Below are 22,157 nucleotides of genomic sequence, written 5' to 3'. Positions count from 1 at the left end.
TTAAACTGCAATTCCTACAAGTGGACAAACTGTTCCAAGTGCCTCAATATGTAAATATTCCCAGAAATTACTATTTAGTAAGGAGGAGGAGGAGTTTTGATATCCCGCTTTATCACTACCCAAAGGAGTCTCAAAGCGGCTAACGTTCTCCTTTCCCTTCCTTCCCCACAACAAACACTCTGTGAGGTGAGTGGGGCTGAGAGACTTCAGAGAAGTTTGACTAGCCCAAGGTCACCCAGCAGCTGCATGTGGAGGAGCAGGGAAGCGAACCCGGTTCACCAGATTATGAGTCTACCACTCTTAAGCACTACACCACACTGGGGAAGTCTGGCTTCTTATGCTTGGTAAAGGTAAAGGTGTCAGAATCTCCGCTGGGCCAAGCCGATAAGGCCTCATCTTCCTCCCAGCTGAGCCTTTGAAATCGCCTCCGACGTGTTTAATGACCTGAGCCTTTGATAAGGCCTCAAGCACAATCTATCCAGCAGGGTTCCCAGCACAGGGAAGAGACGAGAGGTTTGGCTACATTGTAAAGAGTTTTATTTCTAAACTACGCAGAACAGAAAAGACATCCTCTCTCTATGAAAGCAGAGAGCAACCAAACAAAGGAACAAAGGAAACAGGAAACCACTAACGTCACATCCCGTCTCCCTTTCCCGTGAGACTGCAGGGTCTCTGGAATGTAAACAGAGTCCTGTGACTCCACGCAGCTGCTCAGTGAGAAACAGAAACCAACAAAAGGGACCCCTAACCATTAAGTCCAGCAACCCCAACTCTGGGGTTGCGGTGCTCATCTTGCTTTATTGGCTGAGGTACCCGGCGTACAGCTTCCGGGTCATGTGGCCAGCATGACTAAGCTGCTTTTGGCGAACCAGAGCAGCGCACTGGAACGTTTACCTTCCCGCCGGAGCGATACCTATTTATCTACTTGCACTTTGACGTGCTTTCGAACTGCTAGGTTGGCAGGAGCAGGGACCGAGCAATTGGAGCTCACCCCGTCACAGGGATTCGAACCGCCGACCTTCCAATCATCAAGTCCTAGGCTCTGTGGTTTAACCCACAGCGCCACCAAATAGTGGCTGTGTGCACGTGACACACCCCAAATAATCCTGCAAACTATGCCCCTCACAGAGCTACAATTCCCAGCACACTTAAACTTCAGTTCCTGTGTGCTTTAAATATATGGTGTGTGTTTAGTCATTGTGGAAAAGCTTACTGGCAACGACTCCTGAGCGACTCTCCCCTTCCTCAGGTCCAAGGTTTGATAGTCTTTTGCTTCCAAGTCAATTTCCCCTGCCTGGTCTTTCAGGGTCAATTTTGGGGGAGTCCTTGCACAGGGCCATTTGTCATGTGCCACAGCTCCTTGCTGGTTCGTGACCTGTTTCCAATTCTAATTAAAATGTAAAACAGTGGTATTGGATATCCCTGAATATACTTTGGTTGCAATAAGCCATTGACATCTTTCTTTCTTTCTTTCTTTCTTTCTTTCTTTCTTTCTTTCTTTCTTTCTTTCTTTCTCAATCAACACAGCTGAATTGTGAGCCTATCCGTCATTTATTTCTTTGTATCTTCATCTGAAGATCTCAGGGCATAAAATGCAGAATAAAACCACAAAGTACATTTAAAAGATGTCAACATCTCAAACTTTCATTTTTGCCTAACTAGAATGGGAAGGGCCAATGGTTTTACCCGGGTGGGAAGATCCTGGACCTTTGAAAGATTAGATATGCTGGGAAGGCTGGGACAGAGCCTTGACCCCTGCCTTAGTAAACTTGCAAAAATAACACAGATTTACGGGAAATCAAAGTGAGGGGGTTGTTTGCAGAGGGCATGTTTTGCCATCACAGCAGCATACCTCATGCCAGCTGCACAAGGCAAAAAGTGCCAGACTAGGCTGCCTTTAGGTACCAGTGTCTCCACACACACACATTCCTTGCTAGCAGCGTTGGTTCCAAGTTTTGGAGGAGCTTTGGGCAAGATAGCCTCCATATGGCTCCATCCCTGCCTCCTCACTGTAGCAAGTCCAGGGAGGCTCTTGCCACTAGGCTTTGGTTGTGGGTGGGCATTCAGCTCACCCACATGCCAACCCTTGATGCCAAGCTAACAGCAGCTTGGGGAGTGGTAATAATAATAATAATAATAATAATAATAATAATAATAATAATAATTTATACCCCGTCCTCCCTGGCCAGAGCCGGACTCGGGGCGGCTAACACCAGTAAAATTACAGTAAAAACATAATAGGGGGGAAAACCCAATTTAAAATACGTACAGTGGTACCTCAGGTTACATACCCTTCAGGTTACATACGCTTCAGGTTACAGACTCCGCTAACCCAGAAATAGTGTTTCAGGTTAAGAACTTTACTTCAGGATGAGAACAGAAATCGGGCTCTGGCAGCGCGGTGGCAGCAGGAGGCCCCATTAACTAAAGTGGTGCTTCAGGTTAAGAACAGTTTCAGGTTAAGTACGGACCTCCTGAACGAATTAAGTACTGTACTTAACCTGAGGTACCACTGTACAGGTTAAAATGCAATTTAAAATGCAGCATCATTTTTAAAGTAGCCCATAGATCAAAACCATAAGGGGAGGGAAACATAAGGGTCAGACTGAATCCAAACCAAAGGCCAGGCGGAACAGCTCTGTCTTTCAGGCCCTGCGGAAAGATGTCAAGTCCCATGGGCCCTGGTCTCTTGTTACAGAGCATTCCACAAAGTCGGGGCCAGTACTGAAAAGGCCCTGGCCCTAGTTGAGGCCAATCTAACCACCTTGCAACCTGGGACCTCCAAAATGTTGTCATTTGTGGACCTTAATGTCCTCCGCGGGGCATACCAGGAGAGGCAGTCCCATAGGGGGATAAGGGAGCCTGAGATCCGGAAAATTGCCTGGGGAGGATGTTAAACACCTCCTCCTTCAGCATCACTACCCTGGTCTATTTTTTATCCCCTGCTGTGTGATATTAGACTTTACAGAGGACAATCCTCTATTGTTGGAATGGCTGCCTGGTCTAAATCTCATTTAAAAACCCAAAGCCCTAAAGCTGCCCCTCAACAGCTTCTTCTCCTCTTCTTCTTTGGCGATCACTTGTATCCACGTAAGATTGTCTTCCATGAACACGGTTTTAACCGAGTGTCCGTAAATGACGGTGGAGGCCAATTCTCGATCCACACGTCCTTCCACAGTGGGGACCTAGGTTTCCGGACGGGAGTTGATCACAGTGAGGGTTTGCCAATCGTGCCTTCCTCCTAGCACGTTTCTCCGTTGTGTCCTGAGTTTGAGTGTCTTCAAACCCCATGACACCTTTGGTAGAGGTGTTCTCCAATTGGAGCACTCTCAGGCCAGTGTTTCCCAGTTGCTGGTGTTTATACCACTTTTTCCCTCCAACAGCAACTCCTAGACTGGAGAATGAACTGGCACAGAGATCACCTGGTTGTAGTCTTCTGCGTTAGGCTGAGTTGTACTGTATTTCTATCTAAATTACCATAAAAAGGTAAAGGGACCCCTGACCATTAGGTCCAGTCGCGGATGACTCTGGGGTTGTGGCGCTCATCTCGCTTTATTGGCTGAGGGAGCCGGCGTACAGCTTCCGGTCATGTGGCCAGCATGACTAAGCCGCTTCTGGCGAACCAGAGCAGTGCACGGAAACACTGTTTACCTTCCCACCAGAGTGGTATCTATTTATCTACTTGCACTGGTGTGCTTTCGAACTGCTAGGTTGGCAGGAGCAGGGACTGAGCAACGGGAGCTCACCCTGTTCCGGGGATTCGAACCACCAACCTTCCGATCGGCAAGCCCTAGGCTCTGTGGTTTAACCCACAGCGCCACCCGCGTCCCTCTAAATTACCATAAGGTAAAGGTAAAGGTACCCCTGCCCGTACGGGCCAGTCTTGACAGACTCCAGGGTTGTGCGCCCATCTCACTCAAGAGGCCGGGGGCCAGCGCTGTCCAGAGACACTTCCGGGTCACGTGGCCAGCGTGACAAAGCTGCATCTGGCGAGCCAGAGCCGCACACGGAAACACCATTTACCTTCCCGCTAGTAAGCGGTCCCTATTTATCTACTTGCACCCGGGAGTGCTTTCGAACTGCTAGGTTGGCAGGCGCTGGGACCGAACAATGGGAGCGCACCCTGCCGCGGGGATTCGAACCGCCGACCTTTCGATCGGCAAGCCCTAGGCGCTGAGGCTTTTACCCACAGCGCCACCCGCGTCCCAACTAAATTACCATAGTTATTCCTAAATTTCTAAATTTGCACACATATAGGGGACACCCAATTAAACTTTGCCACACATGGGACAAATAAGCATCACCGTGAGGAGGAATTGCGGATCAGCTATTTTTACTTATTGGACTTTCCATGGGCGTAGCCGGGGGGGGGCAGGGAGGGACAGCTGCCCCCCTCAAATCAATAAAAATACATTGGTAACTGAGGTTCTGCCCCCCCACAAAAGCCTGCCCCCCTAACAGAAATCCTGGCTTACACCCATAGGACTTTCCAAGTTAAGAGGGAAATTTGGTGTAAATTGTTTTGTGGGGGGAGCAGAAGTACAGGCCGCCATTTTAATACATATAGGTGAGTAGAACTGATTCCACAATAGACTTCTTTCAGTTATGTGCTGCCCCCAAGGAAGGGGAATCTCAGGCCCACTGAGGCAAATGCGGCCCTCCAGGCCCCTCTGTCTGGCCCTTGAGACACTCTGCAGACCATGCCCTCCTTGAGTGGTTTCGCCAGTCCAGAACGCATCCTTGAACTCTGGCAATGCCCATTGCTTGCCTGGACGGAGGACAGAGACGGAAGTGTATAGAACCAAGCCAAAGTAAAATTGACATTCGTTGCTCCTTCCGGTTTTCCTTCTGGACCCACCACCGCTGTCCTCTCTCCTGCTGTCCCTCAGAAAGGTTGTCCGGAACGGAATTCAACCCTTGAGGTGAAAATATTACTCAGCCCTGTGCCTGTTTGCTGGTCCAACTTTGACCACTAGGGTGTGATAACAGAACATTTGGAATATCCCTGCAGCAATCTGAAGAGAAACTGAGACTCCTGGGCTGCATACATACCGCACATCCCAACCCCAGCCCACCCATAATCCTGGCTACTGTAGTTTACCACTCACAGAGCTACAGTTCCCGGCACCCTTAACAAGGAAGTGGGCTGTGCTTTAAAGGTATGGAGTAGGCTGCTTCTGCAGTTTAACCCTGAACGCTTATTCACACTGAGCATGAGAGGAGCCCTGGGCTGGATCAGGCCAATGGCCCATCTAGTCCAGCATCCTTTTCTCACAGTGACCAACAGCATGCCTGTGGGAAACCCGCAAGCAGGTTTAAAACCCTCTTTTAAAACCACCCCAGTCACTGCATCCAGTGGCAGTGAGTTCCATAGTTCAACGATGCACAGCCCTTGATGAGATGCTCCGGTGCAGCAACAACCACTTTACCATGGGGGAGCCCTGTCTGCGTTGTGCTGGCCAGGGGAAGCCAACATTGGCCCCTCCAGGTATTACGGGACTGCAACTCCCTGACCACCCTCCCCCCTTGCACAAATTAGGGTTGCCATCGCTCCCCGTCTCTTTCAGCCAGGGTCCTGCATCTTCCAAAATGCTAACGCTGGCAGAAACAGAACAGGGCATGGCACCTTCGTCTCTGAACCATCCCACAGAAAAAGCTACACCTGTTGGATTTACACCTGTCAAGCACTTATTTAGGGGCACAGAAACACTGCTGCCAGGAGGAAAGAAGAGGACAATGCCTTTGCATTTAGGGCAACTGTATTCTGAAGGCAGCCCTGTATAGGGAAGTTTTTAATGTTTAATGCTTTATTATGCTTTCATATACGTTGGAAGCTTCCCAGAGTGGCTGGGGCAACCCAGTCAGAGGAATGGGATGCAAATAATAAAATTATTTTAGGGTTGCCATATTTCAAAAAGTGAAAATCCGAAGAGTTGTTGAACTTTTTTTGGACAAAATCTCAATGAACTCTGATTTTCCTGGGAATATCAGCGATTTCTGCCAGACCCTGTTTCTGAAGGCCGAATCCCAGCGATGTCTGACCCCAGTGTTTTTGTTTTTTCTTCTTACAAAATGTTTAGGGGTACTCTCATTATGACTCAAGAAAATCACCATTTTATAGTTCAAATCGGGGGAAACAAATACAGCAAATGGACAAAAGTACAAAGATTCACAAAATGTTTAGGGGTATGTGCACCCCTGCGTCCCTCCAGAAAAAAAGAGGCACTGTCTGACCCTATATATAACCTTGGCAACCCTATATCATAGCTGTCAACTTTTCCCTTTACTTGCGAGGAATCCTATTCGGAATAAGGGAATTTCCCTTTAAAAAAGGGAAACGTTGACAGCTATGCCTTATAATAATAACCTTGATGTTTTTGTGAGTTTGCGAATTATGGGCTTTAGCTACTATAGAAAATGTGCCGGCAGGTTTGCGCCTGTTTGTTTCCTGGCCTTGAGCGTCGTTAGGAACAGCAGCGGCATATAAGTATAAACCTGAAGGCGGCGATGGAGAACGAGGAAGAGGAATCGAGCCAACCCCAGGCATTGCGATCGCGGCCGGGAGTAGCAGCTTTCGGCGATCTTGCTCAATCCCCTTTCTCCTCACTCTGAAGGCGGGTCCGAAAGTGACCGGGACGTTTCCTGACAGCAACAGCAGCAGCAGGAGCGTTTGAGCACCAGCGGGGATTTCCCGATCTGCAGCGCTTGCCTGGGAGGCAGGAGGGGACGCCGGGCTCCTCGGACGCGGCTGCACCATGACGGCGCCTCGCCTCCTCGTCGCCCTCCTCGCCCTCTTGCCAGGTAGGGGGGGCACTGGCAATGGGGCGCGGGAGGGAGAAAGAGACGGGGGTCAGAGGCTGTCGCTCACCCCCCGCATTTCTGTCTTCTTTAAAAGAATTCCCCATTTTTTAAACCTGGGGTTTCCCCTAAAACATCTTTTTTATCCCATATGTCCTGATGTTCTTTCCTTTAAAAGCTCTCTTTCTCCAAAGGCTTAAAATATATTCCATGCTTTCACATTCTTTAACTGTTTTTGTTCATTGCGGTGCTTTAAAAAAGGTAAAGGGACCCCTGACCATTAGGTCCAGTCGTGCCTGACTCTGGGGTTGCAGCGCTCATCTCGCTTTATTGACCGAGGGAGCCGGCGTACAGCTTCCGGGTCATGTGGCCAGCATGACTAAGCCGCTTCTGGTGAACCAGAGCAGCGCACGGAAACGCCGTTTACCTTCCCGCTGGAGTGGTACCTATTTATCTACTTGCACTTTGACGTGCTTTTGAACTGCTAGGTTGGCAGGAGCAGGGACGGAGCAACGGGAGCTCACCCCATCGCGGGGATTCGAACCACCGACCTTCTGATCGGCAAGTCCTAGGCTCTGTGGTTTAACCCACAGCACCATCCATGTCCCACTGTGGTGCTTTAAGAGGCGATTAATAAATCAACAACAATAAAAGCTCTTTTCTCTTTCGAGCGTCTTTTATTCCTTGCTGCCCCTGCTTTTCGAATGGACTTTGGCTCCTTTTGGTTTCTCTTCCTTTTCCACTCTTTCTTTCTTTTTACAATGCAAATCTCCCTTTATTTGCTCTGAAGCCTCCCTCCCCCTGAATTCAATGGCACTTCGGTGGTGACTATACCTTTAAAGCTCATTCAAAGCACACTCTTTCCCTCAAAGAATTCTGGGCATCGTAATTCACCCCTGGCAGAGGTACAGTTGAATTCCCAGCAACCCTTAAATCAACAAACTACAGAGCCCATAATGCTTTGAGGGCAGAAATGTGCTTTGAAGTTATACCTGAAGGAGCGTCTCCACCCCCATCGTTCAGCCCAGACACTGAGGTCCTCCACCAAGGGTCTTCTGGAGGTTCCCTCACTTTGAGAAGTGAAGTTATAGGGAACCAAGCAGAGGGCCTTCTTGGTAGTGGCACCCGCCCTGTGGAACGCCCTCCCACCAGATGTCAAGGAGATAAAGAACTACATCTTATAGAAGACATCTGCAGGCAACCCTGTATCGGGAAGTTTTTAATGTTAGATGTTTTACTATGTTTTATATATGCTGAAAGCCACCCAGAGTGGGTGGGGTATAAATAATAAGATGATGATGATTGGTAGAATTAGATTTAGACAGTGTGCACACTATACATTTAAATCACATATCCTTCCCCAATGAATCCTGGGAACTGCAGTTTGTCCTTCACAGAACTACAATTCCCAGGACCCTTAATAAACTATAGACCCCAGGATTCTTTGGGGGGGGGATGTGCTTTAAATGTGTGGTGTGTGCACAGCCCAAGTCTGACCAGTAAATATGTTTCCTTTACTGAAAAGAGAGCCACAACAACAGGGCAACCCAAAAGTGGCACCGTCAATTCTTTTTTATTTGTTTGTTTTTGCAGATCATTTCAAATGCACTGTTCTAGGCGATCAAAAGTCTAGTACTGCCCGAATCGGCAAACTAATTTTTTCAGTACATCAAACTGTCAAAAAACCCCACAAACCCCTGTTGTTACTGGCATCTGTCTGTCTCGAGAGACGATAGAAGAGTGCACCATCGATTGGCAAACTAATATTCTTGGTACATCAAATTGTCAAAAAAACTAAAATTTGATACATAAACATGAAACTACTAAGCTTTTAAGGTCGAGTTAGCTTTGACAAAACAGGTGCCTCTTTTCCACTGTGGACAAAGTCCACAAAGATCTGGGAATGGTAGTCAATTAGGCTGGTCCTTGGGCTTGCTGATCAGAAGGTCGGCGGTTTGAATCCCCTCGACGGGGTGAGCTCCCGTTGCTCGGTCCCTGCTCCTCTCAACCTAGCAGTTTGAAAGCACGAAGTGCAAGTAGATCAATAGGTACCACTCCGGCGGGAAGGTAAACGGTGTTTCTGTGCGCTGCTCTGGTTCGCCAGAAGCGGCTTAGTCATGCTGGCCCCATGACCCGGAAGCTGTACGCCGGCTACCTCGGCCCGTAAAGCGAGATGAGTGCCGCAACCCCAGAGTCGGCCACAACTGGACCTAACAGTCAGGGGTCCCTTTACCTTATGCCTGTAGCAGAACTAGTGGCAAAATGTATTGAGCTGCACTTCACTTCTCTGCAGAATCACTTCTCTGAATGCTCCCTTCTGTCAAAACAATAGCAGGAATATCCCTATAAGCCTGGGGGACCTGTGTGTTTTGATCTGAGGCAGAGCTCTTCCTAACAGCTTTGTAGGCTGAAGCCCAACGCGAAAAATCAGCAGCAATACTGACTCCAGGTTCAAAGTGCGTCCTGACGGAGGGTCGGAATCCTAAAGCGGTTTTAAATCCAGGCAGCTGACGCCCATTTCCTATTCTTCACAGCTGTAGCTACACAAGAAGCGGCCCTCGATGCAACTCCATCGTGCCCGGAGTCTGTGTCTATCCGAGGTGGCACCGTGTCACTCTCAGATGGGTTTCGCCCAGGAAGCATCCTCACCTATTCCTGCCCAGATGGCAGCTATCCGTATCCAACCCGAAGCCGGATCTGCCAATCGGATGGGAAGTGGACTCCGATGCGTTCCCCAGGAAAAAGCCCCCTCAGCCAAGCACTGTGTCGAAGTAAGTGAGCGTTGCTGGCTACTTTGGGGTTTTCTGGAGGGCTTATGCAGTACAGTGGTACCTCAGATTACATACGCTTCAGGTTACAGACTCCGTTAACCCAGAAATAGTGCTTCAAGTTAAGAACTTTGCTTCAGGATGAGAACAGAAATCGTGCTCCGGCGGCGCGGCAGCAGCAGGAGGCCCCATTAGCTAAAGTGGTGCTTCAGGTTAAGAACAGTTTCAGGTTAAGAACGGACCTCTGGAACAAATTAAGTACTTAACCTGAGGTACCACTGTAATCAGATAGAAGTATGTGTTATTGCCTCTTACTGAGGGCTGCATTTCCTTGGACTTAATCTGCTGGGAACTGGGTGCTAGTGTATGGGGTTGGAGAAGGTGGCGGATCAGTCCAGAACCCAAATATAGGGACACCTCACATCTTATTTTTCACTATTATACCGCTTTAAACAGGCTCCCCACCCCAAAAAACCCCCTGGAACTGTCATTTGTTAAGGGTGTTTGGAATTGTAGCACTCTGTGAGAGGTAAACAACAGTTTCCAGGATGCTCTGGGGAAGCCATGACTGTTAAAGTCGCTTGAGCGAGAGATGGCATTTCCTGAGGTATCCCAGAATGCATCACCCAGGAATTGTCATGGGGCAAAGGGAGACACAGGCCCCACATTACTCCTTTTTGGAAGCGTTGGTGAAAGGAGAGGGGATATCTCCAGCGATCAGTGCCCATATTGTGATGTTGGTGTTGATGACGATGATCAATGCCAAAATCCAGCATCGCCTGAGCTTTGTGAGTGCAGCTTTCTCCTGACTGAAGTGCAGAGTGTTTGAGGACCGTGACATTCGCAGGGAAACCAAAATGCTTGTTTACAAAATTATTCTACTACCAACCTTACTGTATGCCTGTGAAACATAGACCACATATAAACGCCATCTCCAACTGCTTGAAAGATTCCATCAACGGTGTCTCCGAAAATTTGTACACATCACTTGGGAAGACAGGCGAACTAATACCAGTGTACTGGAAGAAGCAAAGATCACCAGTGTCGAAGCAATGATTCTTCAACTTCAGCTTCGTTGGATTGGTCATGTTGTTTGGATGCCTGATTACCATCTATTCCAAACTTAAGAATGGGAAGCGAAATATTGGCGGAAAACAAAATATTTAAAAATGTAGTACAGTGGTACCTCTGGTTACATACGCTTCAGGTTACAGACTCCACTAACCCAGAAATATTACCTCGGGTTAAGAACTTTGCTTCAGGATAAGAACAGAAATCGTGCAGCAGCGGCACAGCAGCAGCGGCAGGCCACATTAGCTAAAGTGGTGCTTCAGGTTAAGAACAGTTTCAGGTTAAGAACAGACCTCCAGAACGAATTAAGTACTTAACCAGAGGTACCACTGTATAAGCACTGATAACTGGGAAAGACTGGCCTGCGAGCGCTCTAATTGGAGAATAGCCTCGACGAAAGGTGTCATGGACTTCGAAGAACGCAGGGAGAAAGGAAGAAGCAAGCTGCGAGGAAGACATGTTTGGCAAACCCTCACCGTGATCAACTCCCGCTTGGAAACCTATGTCCATGCTGTGGAAGGACGTATGGATCCAGAATTGGCCTCCACAGTCACTTAAGGACATACCATTAAGACCGTGTTCATGGAAGACAATCTTACTTGGCTACAAGTGATCGTCAAAGAATAATAATAAATATGATGATGGCATCTGTCTGTCTTGGGAGACAATTCAGCACTAGCAAAATAGTGCTGTGTTGTTAAGAAAAAGAAAGGTTGAAGGGGGACACACACACACTGGTAATTTCCTCCTCCCCAAACAGAGAACAGAAGCGGACTCATAAAGTGCAGTTCACCACTAATCTCCCACTGTGTTGAAAAGGGAAGCAACAAAATGGGCATATCCTGAAAGAGGAAACTTGTAATTAATGCTGAATAGGACTTAAATACTGAGTACACATCATAGAAGGATCCTGGCTATGAAGAAGGGCTTTGCAGGAGCATGAAAGCTTGATACAGTGGTACCTCAGGTTACGAACTTAATTCGTTCTGGAGGTCCATTCTTAACCTGAAACTGTTCTTAACCTGAGGTACCACTTTAGCTAATGGGGCCTCCCGCTGCTGCCGCATGATTTCCATTCTCATCCTGAGGTAAAGTTCTTAACCCGAGGTACTATTTCTGGGTTAACAGATTCTGTAACCTGAAGCGTCTGTAACTTGAGGTACCACTGTACAGTCCTACCTCATGTTACGTCTGCTTCATGTTACATTCTTTCAGGTTACGTCCCGCGGCGACCCGGAAGTACCGGAAAGGGTTACTTCCGGGTTTCGCGCATGCGCAGAAGTGCAAAATGATGTCACGTGCATGCGCAGAAGCTGCAAATTGCAACCCGTGTGTGCGCAGATGCGCCATTGCGGGTCGCGTTCTTTTCATGTTGCAAACGGGCCTCCGGAACAGATCCCGTTCGCAACCAGAGGTACCACTGTATTAAGTATTGTGTGGAACAGCAGTTTTAATTCTGCTTCCTGGTAATTGCAAAAGGATAATTGACGCTAATGTGGACTCTGCCTGCTCTGGCATTATTTTGGATTCTGGGCCTCGACAGCCTTGTTCCATGTGCTCTGTCTTTGTCCTTCCTCGTTTGCAGAGATAAGCTGTCCTCCGCAGAGGTACTTTGAAAATGGCTCCTTTGGCCCACGGCGAAGCTTGCATCCTGTGGGTGCCGTCCTCAGCTTTGAGTGTTCGGATGGATACCAGCTCCTGGGTTCCTCCAGGCGGCACTGCCTGTCCAATGGACGCTGGAACGGAACTTCTCCAGTTTGTGACGATGGAGGTATATCCCTAAATACTCCTCTCCCACCTCGACCACACGCACACATGCACATGTACCATTCACACACCTTCTGCGCTAAATAGCCTAATTCAGTGTTTCCCAACCGGTGTTCCGCGGCACACTAGTGTGCCGCGAGACGTTGCCTGGTGTGCCGCGGGAAAAATTAAAAAATTCGAAAGATATCCGGAGAGGCGGCCTTCAGGCGAGTTTTAATTTTAATTTTCCTTCTCCCACTTAATGCCCCACGCTCGCCCGAGCAGCTTGCAGTCCTCGGTAACCACGGCGACCCGAGGGAGGGGAGGGAACAGGGAAGTCGAGGGCGGCGGCGAGCCGCGATGACGTCAGTGGGCCGCGCCGCCTCGCCCTGGCACGGTGTGAGAGCCCCGGCTAGTGGCGCGAGCTTCAGAATAAGTGGGATCCGCGTGCGCGAGACCGAGATCGCGGGTAAGGAGCTCAGCCCTGGGCAGGAGGAAGCGGGGCCGCGCGTGCGGGCCACATCCCCACAGAGAGCGAGCCTCCCCCGGCCCACCACTCCGGGCAGGTCCACTCGCATGAGGGGGCGGCGATGGCGACGGCCGGCAGCTTGCCTGCAATGCCACCCCTCGAGCAGGCGAGGAGCCCGGAGGCTACCAGATGCGAGTCCTCTTTCCCACCCTGCTCGGGAGTCCAGAGCACTTGGTCGCATTCAGGATCTAGAGTGGGGAAGCGGGGCTTGTGTCTGGGCTGGACACATTGGGCTGCCTGTGCCGCTCGACCTGCAGGGAGAAATCAGGGTGGGAGTCACGACCGTGAGGCAGGGCTGCCAAGTGTGGCAGAAGAGGACACGGCCGTCGCACCTGTCCTTAGGTAGGAGCTTCTTCCGTGTCGACCTGCTGCCCTAAAGTCTTGGCTTTTTTCTTGGCTTTTTGGCGGTTGGCACAGAAGGAAGGCAAGGGGGAGGGGAAAAATTGAAACTTACACTTTCGTGCGTCCCTCCCGGCGTGACGCTGCGCGCTGACGTCACGGGGCTGTAATGGTGGTGTGCCTCGAGATTTTTTTCATGAAACAAGTGTGCCTTTGCCCAAAAAAGGTTGGGAAACACTGGCCTAATTTATGCAAGTTGCAGAATTGAGCTTTGCACATATATATATATATATATACGCCTTGTTCATTTTGCGTCATTAGAGAACTGAATTAGTTCAGATGTTTGGGATTTTCTGTTTGCTTGGAATGCAGTGCCTTGGTTGCAGATATAAGTAGAAAAAAATGAAATATGGTGTACACACTGATGACCAAATTCTTCATTTCAAGTTCAAAAATCTGGCCCGGCCCAGCCCATCCACATGTTTTTGAGAGGTGCAAAGAACATTTCTCACGAGATGTATACTCCCTACTAGATGTCTTTAGGATGACAACACTAGGGTCAAGCTACATGTTACGTTTTTCACACCATTTGCCCTTGAGTACAATATATTTCTTTGACAAAAATCCAGTGACCCAGTTGGGAAGCCTAGCATGAATATAGGTGGGCTTTAACCCTTTGCCCCCTGCTATAGCCTCAATCCACACTGCCCCCCCCCCCCCGCGCCTTCTGTTTGTAGGCAGGGGTGCTCCTCTTGGAGCAAATGGACAATTCCCACCCCAAATGTGCAAATAGCCAGCATGGGGTCTCTCTCTGGATTGGGACCACAGTGGGTTAAAAAACCCTTTCTCCTACACAATAGGTAAAGGAACCCCTGGTCCAGTCGTGACTGACTCTGGGGTTGCGGCGCTCATCTCGCTTTATTGGCCGAAGGAGCCGGTGTACAGCTTCCGGGTCATGTGGCCAGCATGACCAAGCCGCTTCTGGCGAACCAGAGCAGCGCACGGAAACGCCATTTACCTTCCCGCTGGAGCAGTACCTATTTATCTACTTGCACTTTGATGTGCTTTCGAACTGCTAGGTTGGCATGAGCAGGGACCGAGCAATGGGAGCTCACCCCGTCGCGGGGATTCGAACTGCCGACCTTCTGATCGGCAAGTCCTAGGCTCTGTGGTTTAACCCACAGCGCCACCCACGTCCTACACAATGCTCCCCTGTAATAACTTTAGGGCAAACAGTGTGATTAACATAACAGGTAGTTTGGCTCATACAGTGGTGCCTCACAAGACGAAATTAATTCGTTCCGCGAGTTTTGTCGTCTTGCGATTTTTTTCGTCTTGCGAAGCACTGTGTCGGGAAAGTTTTGGAAAAGCCTCAAAAATCACCAAAGTCTTTAAAAACCTCAAAAAAGGCTACCACACCGCGTTCTATGAGTTGCTCCTCGAAGTCAAGTCGCAACTGTATTAACGGTGTTAAGAAAAAGGAAACAAACTTACAAGACATTTCCATCTTGCAAAGCAAGCCCATAGGGAAAATCGTCTTGCGAAGCAGCTCTAAAAACAAAAAACCCTTTCGTCTAGCGAGTTTTTTGTCTTGCGAGGCATTCGTCTTGCGAGGTACCACTGTAGTTGCTTTCGGGCCATGGAATTTGCTGCAATGTGCAGTTGGAGATGTGCTTTGCTTGTGGTTGGTGGTACTTGCCATATGATATATAACTCCACATATCCTGCGTTTCTGCCCTCATTTATGCACATGTCCTCTCTGCAGCGGGGCACTGCCCAAGCGTTGCCATCCCGCCAGGGGCAATTGCTACTGGGGGGCGCAACCATCTTGGTGACCGGGTCTCCTTCCAGTGTCAGAGTGGCCTGGACTTGGTGGGGTCTTCCCAGCGGGTCTGCACTCCAGAGGGTGAATGGTCAGGAGCTGAGCCAAGTTGTAGAGGTAAGCATCACAAACACACACACACCATCCTCTGTCTCCCCTGGCTTCCTGTATCCTTTTTCTCTTGCTCTTCTCTCATATGTCCCTTCCTTTAATCTTTTTCTTGTTTTGTTAAACCTTTAATGCTACCTAGTTTTTGGATATTCCCTCTGAAGTGTAGGTGGGATCCCCTAAGGCAAGACACAGCGATAACAGAAAGAACCTTTATTGAACTACATACCTGGAAAACAGGGGCAATGCAACTGCTTATATACATTTCTGAAAGCCAGGGCCACTCCCAACGTGATTGGCTGTCTAAACTCCCAAGCTGCGAATCAAGACTCAGAGTTTAAGGGCCAATGGCAGAGGCCCAAATCCTGAAATGTTTTGTGATTGGATATCATGTATCGAATCAGAACACAGGAGCTCAGAATCCTTAGTCCAGACAAACACAGACCACTGAATACATAGCAGCCTCCACTTCATCTTCCGCAGGGGAAGCCACAGGGGAGCTGCAGAAAGAATGTGGTTGGTCAAGGGAACTGTGGACTCGGAAAGGTTGAAAGCCACCGGTCTAATTCATTATAACGTGATTTCTATGCTCTTTCTATATCACTTACACTCCACCCCACCTCCCCTTGGGAGAACAAGTCTTGAGACCTTTGTTGACTTGTCTCATGGTGGCAGAAAGCACCCCCAAACCCTTTTTCTCTTTCCTTACAGCCCCCTATTCTTACGATAGGGCTGAAGACGTCAGAGCTGAATTTGGAGCCTCGTTTACTGAAGTTTTGAGCGACGTGTCTTCTTCTGGTCCTGACCCGTCTGAGACCACTGCAGGCGAGTCTGAGCCCCCATGTAGTTTCTGTAGGCCAAGCTGGGACTCGGAGCAGAGACAGAGAGTCACATATTATTTTAAAGGGGTGCTTTCCATGGGTTTATTTCCATCAGCCTTCTCAATCCTTCTTGGCTACTTTGTTAAGAATTGCAAGCTTGGTGGATTAGGGGAAAGTTGTGGGCATAATGTATCTTGATTTCAGTATGGCTTTTGACAAAGTTCCCCACGATATTCTCCCCATGATATACTTTGGTGTGAAACAGGTAGGAAGCCGTGTTGGTCTGACGCAGTAGAAATATATAAAATTAAAATTTAAAAAATTGTCCAGTAGCACCTTAGAGACCAAGTAAGTTTGTTATTGGTATGAGCTTTCGTGTGCATGCTACTGGACAATTTTTTAATTTTTTTTAAATATAGGTGAAACTTGGAAAATAATAATAATAATAATAATAATAATAATAATAATAATAATAATAATAATAATAATTTATTATTTGTACCCCGCCCATCTGGCTGGGTTTCCCCAGCCACTCTGGGCGGCTTCCAACAAAGATGAAAAATAAACTAAAATGTCACATATTAAAAACTTCCCTGAACAGGGCTGCCTTCAGATGTCTTCTGAATGTCAGGTAGTTGTTTATCGCTTTGACATCTGATGGGAGGGCGTTCCACAGGGCGGGCGCCACTACCGAGAAGGCCCTCTGCCTGGTTCCCTGTAACTTGGCCTCTCGCAGTGAGGGAACCACCAGAAGGCCCTCGGAACTGGACCTCAGTGTCCGGGCAGAACGATGGGGGAGGAGACGCTCCTTCAGATATACTGGACCGAGGCCGTTTAGGGCTTTAAAGGTCAGCACCAACACTTTGAATTGTGCTCGGAAACGTACTGGGAGCCAATGTAGGTCTTTCAAGACTGGTGTTATATGGTCTCGGTGGCCGCTCCCAGTCACCAGTCTAGCTGCTGCATTCTGGATTAGTTGTAGTTTCCAGGTCACCTTCAAAGGTAGCCCCACATAGAGTGCATTGCAGTAGTCCAAGCGGGAGATAATCAGAGCATGCACCACTCTGGTGAGACAGTCCGCAGGCAGATAGGGTCTCAGCCTACGTACCAGATGGAGCTGGTAAACAGCTGCCCTGGATACATGAAGAATATCATGAAGTTAATGAAGCACAGTGGAGCAACACCAGCTGATGACATGGCTCCCCAAATCTCTTTTCTGCTGAGAGCAGCTTTTGCATCTCATTTGGAAACCAAGGACCCAGAGTCTGGAGGAAGAATGGGGAGGCACACAATGCCAAATGGTTGAAGTCCAGTGTGAAGTTTCCACAGTCTGTGTTGATTTGGGGAGCCATGTCATCAGCTGGTGTTGGTCCACTATGCTTCATTAAGTCCAGGGTCAATGCAGCCGTCTACCAGAAAATTTTGGAGCACTTCATGCTTCCTTCCACAGATGAGCTTTATGGGGATGCTGACTTCATTTTCCAGCAGGACTTTGGCACCTGCCCACACTGCCAAAAGTACCAAAACCTGGTTCAGTGCCCATGGGATTACTGTTTTTGATTGGCCAGCAAACTCACCTGACCTGAACCCCATAGAGAATCTATGAGGCATTGCCAAAAGAAAGATGAGAGACATGAGACTGAGCAATGCAGAAGAGCTGAAGGCTGCTATTGAAGCATCCTAGTCTTCCATAACACCTCAGCAGTGCCACAGGCTGATAGCATCCATGCCATGCCGCATTGAGGCAGTAATTGATGCAAAAGGGGCCCAAACCAAGTACTGAGTACGTATGCATGCTTCTACTTCTCAGAGGTCCAATATTGCTCTATTTGCAGTCCTTGTTTTGCTGATTTCATTTAATATACTAATTTTCTGAGATTGTTAATTTGGGGTTTTCATCAGCTGTACATCACAATTATAACAAATAAAGGCTTGACATAATAATAATAATAATAATAATAATAATAATAATAATTTATTATTTGTACCCCGCCCATCTGGCTGGGTTTCCCTAGCCACTCTGGGCGGCTTCCAACAAAGATAAAAAATACACTGAAATGTCACATATTAAAAACTTCCCTTCAGATGTCTTCTGAATGTTAGGTAGTTGTTTATCGCTTTGACATCTGATGGGAGGGCGTTCCACAGGGCGGGTGCCACTACCGAGAAGGCCCTCTGCCTGGTTCCCTGTAACTTGGCCTCTCGCAGTGACTTGGCCTCTCGCTTTGCATGTCATGAGTCTATCTCATATATTAGTTTCACCTTTTAAGTTGAATTACTGAAATAAATGAACTTTTCCACGATATTCTAATTTCCCGAGTTTCACCTGTATATTTTTGGTGTGAAACGTCACCACTATGCTGATGACACGCAGCGGCATTCCTCCATTTCATCCAAGTCAGGAGAAGTTGTGCAGGTCTGATTTGTGCAATTGTACTCCAGCTGGCTTTATTTTTAGCAGAAAGCAAGCTAGAAACCTTCCGAATAAAAGAAACGTAGCATCATTTTATGGCGAGCCTCTGCTTGCGTCTGGGGTTCATTTTTGCCAGGAGAGGCATCATCAGGACTTCATTTGAATTTACGCCAGGCGCATTAACCCCAAACTTACTTTCAGGGCCAAACTGCAAATCCTATTACATGCATCTTTGCATTCTTACAGCTGTGTGTGTTTTAAAATATCAGCCATGGGAGCCCCAGATTCGGATCGAAACTACAGCTTGGAAAGAAGAGTAAACTCCCCTTTGCCAGGGCCATGGACCCCGTCTGGATAAGCGGGTCATAGCTGTCAACCGTCCCTTATTTGGCGGGAAAGTCCCTTATCCCAGCGCTGTGTCCCGCTGCTGTCCCTTATTGATGATGTCCCTTAAATTTCCCAGGTTTCAAAGGAAGCAGCTCCTCTCCCTCCCTCCCTCCCTGCCGGCCAGGGAGGAGGGAGGCTCCAACTGTGTTGCTTGGCTGCGTTGCGCACCCAATAAGGAGTCAAAGAACGACTTGGGGGTGGAGCTTGCATGCCTTGTGCCAATCAAATTGGCCGCGCTGCCTGGGTACTCGCCTTTGCTCAGCGCTTCCCAGCGGAGAGGAGACGGTGGTTTTCCTTGCTGCATCCCCTTTGCCGGGTTGCTGCGCTGTGGGAACCACCGCTTGAGGCTTCGTTTGGCTGCTGGCTGGGCTTTCTGCCTTTGGCTTGGAGGGGCTCAGAAGTCGAACATACCTGTGCCTGGGAAATCCCTTATTTTGGCTGCTGATCCCTTATTTTCGAGGCTGCAGGTCCCTTATTTTCAAATCTGTAAGTTGACAGCTATGAAGCGGGTTCTCGCAGCTGCTATTAAACAAAAACGAAAACCTACCAATGTGACGATGCATTTAAAGCATGTGTAGTTTGTCTCTCAGCTCAGGAATGCGAAATAATGTTGGCAGAGGGGGTGTTGTGTTTCTCATGTGAGAAGCTGCTTACAAACTGAATAAGCATAACCAACTGATCTGCGGTGAGGGGTTCCAAAATTTTTAATGGTTTTGATGGTTTCTCTTTCCCCATACTAGCTCCTTCATTAGGACGACGGCTTATTCTCTCCAAAGACAGCTTCCTATATGTCTACTTCCTTGTGGATGCATCTCACAGCGTAACTGAACCCAACTTCAACATCTCTAAGCAGTGTCTGGAGGTCATAATCACCAGGGTAGGTTTGTATGAATGCGACTTTGTACTTTAAAAAAAAAATCAGTTTTCAATTACAATAATCCAATAATAGCCTCATTATATCAATGCCAAATTAAAATTCCCAATATCAATCATTCAAATACCAAATTACCTAATTTAGGTGCTAGAATTGATGGTTTGATGATTTACTTTATTTCTGCATTCCAAAATCTTACTAATTTCAGTTACTTTCCTGTCATAATAGTGATCCCTTATACAACAGCTGCAATATTTATAACTTCTAATCGTATTGACTCATTTAATGATTTGTTTGTCTACAAGTGAAGATCTCATACATCCTTGTTCCTCCTGTGTGTGACATTTATTCTGTCCATGTTGTTTCTTCCTGTCCTTGAAAAATATTATGTCTATCTTTACTGGTTGTTGCTGCTATCCGTCATGCCTTGCGCGGAGCTGATATCCTGATTTATTCCAAAGGTTTCTCCCTCAGTCTCGTGCTTCTTTGCTTTTGCAACTTTTAATGATAGCTGCAAAAGTTTCGACTTTGTACTTTTAGGTCCATTTGCTAGTACAATGTTGATTTCTAGTTCCCCTCGAGCCCATTTACGCAGGGTGTGCATGCAAAGTATAATAATAATAATAATAATAATAATAATAATAATAATAATAATAATAATAATAATAGATGGTACTATCCTGTCAGAGCCTGTCTACTTCTTAATCTAATCATCAGAGGCCTTGTAGGCCAAGCCCACGTGGGAATTGGGCAAATCTGTCCGTTTCAATTTCTCTTAGCTTCACCCTGGTTTTAATTTCAGTTTTCCACATCAGCTTGTGGCATGTTAGTCGCCATGAAAAAGCTGTCAACGTTTTAGCGCCATTTCCGCCTAAACTTCACCTTTTTGCAACACAATTTCCCCCCGATGTCATTTTCACCGACAACACACGTTTTCCTCCACACGTACATACATTTGTGTACAGTGGTACCTCGGGTTAAGAACTTAATTCGTTCCGGAGGTCCGTACTTAACCTGAAACTGTTCTTAACCTGAAGCACCACTTTAGCTAACGGGGTCTCCCACTGCCACCGCGCCACCTCTGCGCGATTTCTGTTCTCATCCTGCAGCAAAGTTTTTAACCTGAAGCAATATTTCTGGGTTAGCCGAGTCTGTAACCTGAAGCGTATGTAACCTAAAGTGTATGTAACCCAAGGTAGCACTGTACTTGTCATTTAGCTGAAGAAGCACATTGGAAAAAAATGGGAAAAGTGTGGATTTGGGAAGATGGCGGTGTTTTAGAAAATGGGCAATGAGGTAGAGTCGCCTTTAAATGTTGATAGAATAAAATTTATCCCACACCCATAAGCCTACATTTAGTTTGGGCAATGGTGTTGCCAGAAAATGGGGGGGCTCGCTCAGGGCCAGACCCCCTTAATCTGAGTCACTGTTGCTGAAGACTAGGTTCCTTGGTCAGAGCAGGAAGGAAAGAGAAGGCAACCAGCCAAAAATACAAACTAGGCTGTTAAGCCTTTGGTTGTTTTATTTGTTGTGGCAAAGTTTCAGCCTCTCTAAAAGCAAAGAAAGGGCCTTCTCTGTTGCCACATCCAGACTTTGGATCTCATATACCTGGGAAGGTTGGCCTTGCCCTGTTTTGCTGACATTTTTCTGCAGCGTTAAGAACTTCCTACTTAAAATGCCCCTTTGGCATTTAGCAACTCTGCCTGCCCCTTTGTTATCACCATCTACTACCCTTATGTGCAATCCTTCTATTTTCCCTTCTATCTAGCTTTAATTAATATTGTGTGTGAGAGTTTTTGTTTTTTTTACTGCTGTTTGTTTTTACTCTGGTGTCTCTTATCTTGGGTTGTTTTTGTTTTTTTAAAAAACTGCTGTTTGCTTTTAACCTGTTTTACTGCTAGTTTCGATTCTGCTCCTCCTTTTATATATAGTTCCGTTTACACAGCGTTGTGTTTTACCGGGGTTTTTTTGTAAGCTGCCTTGAACTATGAGGGCAAGGCAGGGGTATGTAGTTTTTTAAAAAATAAATATCCAGTTCATTAAGAGTCTTCTTTCAAGGCACTCTGGGTAATGATAATCCTTTCATAACTACAATTTGTAGGCGTTCTGTTATGTACTGAGTTGAATAGGATCCAAAAGGCAGCAGTCTGATTGGTCCTACAACAATAGGATTCAGAATGCAGCAGTCTGATTGGTCCTAGAACAATAGGGTCCAGAATGCAGCAGTCTGATTGGTCCACAGGAACCACCCAATCCAGCTCCAGGTGGAAGTGAATCCGCAACCTGATTGGCCTATAGGTGAATCCCGGAATTAGCCAATCATGTGGGGCCCATTGTGTAAATAATGTATATAAAGCAGACATTCTGGGGGGACTTCCATTCCTCCTCACCATTATGAGCTGAATAAAGAGCATGAAATCCACTCTCGACTCAGAGTATATTTCAAGTTCCTTGAGAGGAAACTCCAGCAGTCATGTAAAC

At 47.5% G+C, this 22,157-nt stretch overlaps 1 protein-coding gene and 1 long non-coding RNA gene across 2 annotated transcripts in view; one reads left to right on the top strand and one right to left on the bottom strand.

The window, feature by feature from the left end:
- LOC144326613 (uncharacterized) overlaps positions 1–22,157 on the bottom strand; it is a 187,998-nt gene that overhangs the window by 12,522 nt on the left and 153,319 nt on the right. The window lies entirely within an intron of this gene.
- CFB (complement factor B) overlaps positions 6,649–22,157 on the top strand; it is an 84,836-nt gene continuing 69,327 nt past the window's right edge. Inside the window, exons 1-6 of the mRNA XM_077925261.1 lie at positions 6,649–6,801; positions 9,333–9,569; positions 12,223–12,408; positions 15,017–15,190; positions 15,893–16,006; positions 19,543–19,679. Of these exons, the coding sequence (XP_077781387.1) occupies positions 6,756–6,801; positions 9,333–9,569; positions 12,223–12,408; positions 15,017–15,190; positions 15,893–16,006; positions 19,543–19,679 (894 nt within the window). The 5' untranslated portion in view covers positions 6,649–6,755. The remainder of the gene's footprint in view (positions 6,802–9,332; positions 9,570–12,222; positions 12,409–15,016; positions 15,191–15,892; positions 16,007–19,542; positions 19,680–22,157) is intronic.

This window comes from Podarcis muralis, chromosome 2, assembly GCF_964188315.1.
Source record: "Podarcis muralis chromosome 2, rPodMur119.hap1.1, whole genome shotgun sequence".
NCBI lineage: Eukaryota > Metazoa > Chordata > Lepidosauria > Squamata > Lacertidae > Podarcis > Podarcis muralis.
The sequence above is the reverse complement of the archived record's forward strand: the minus strand, read 5'-3'. Positions and strand labels throughout refer to the sequence as shown.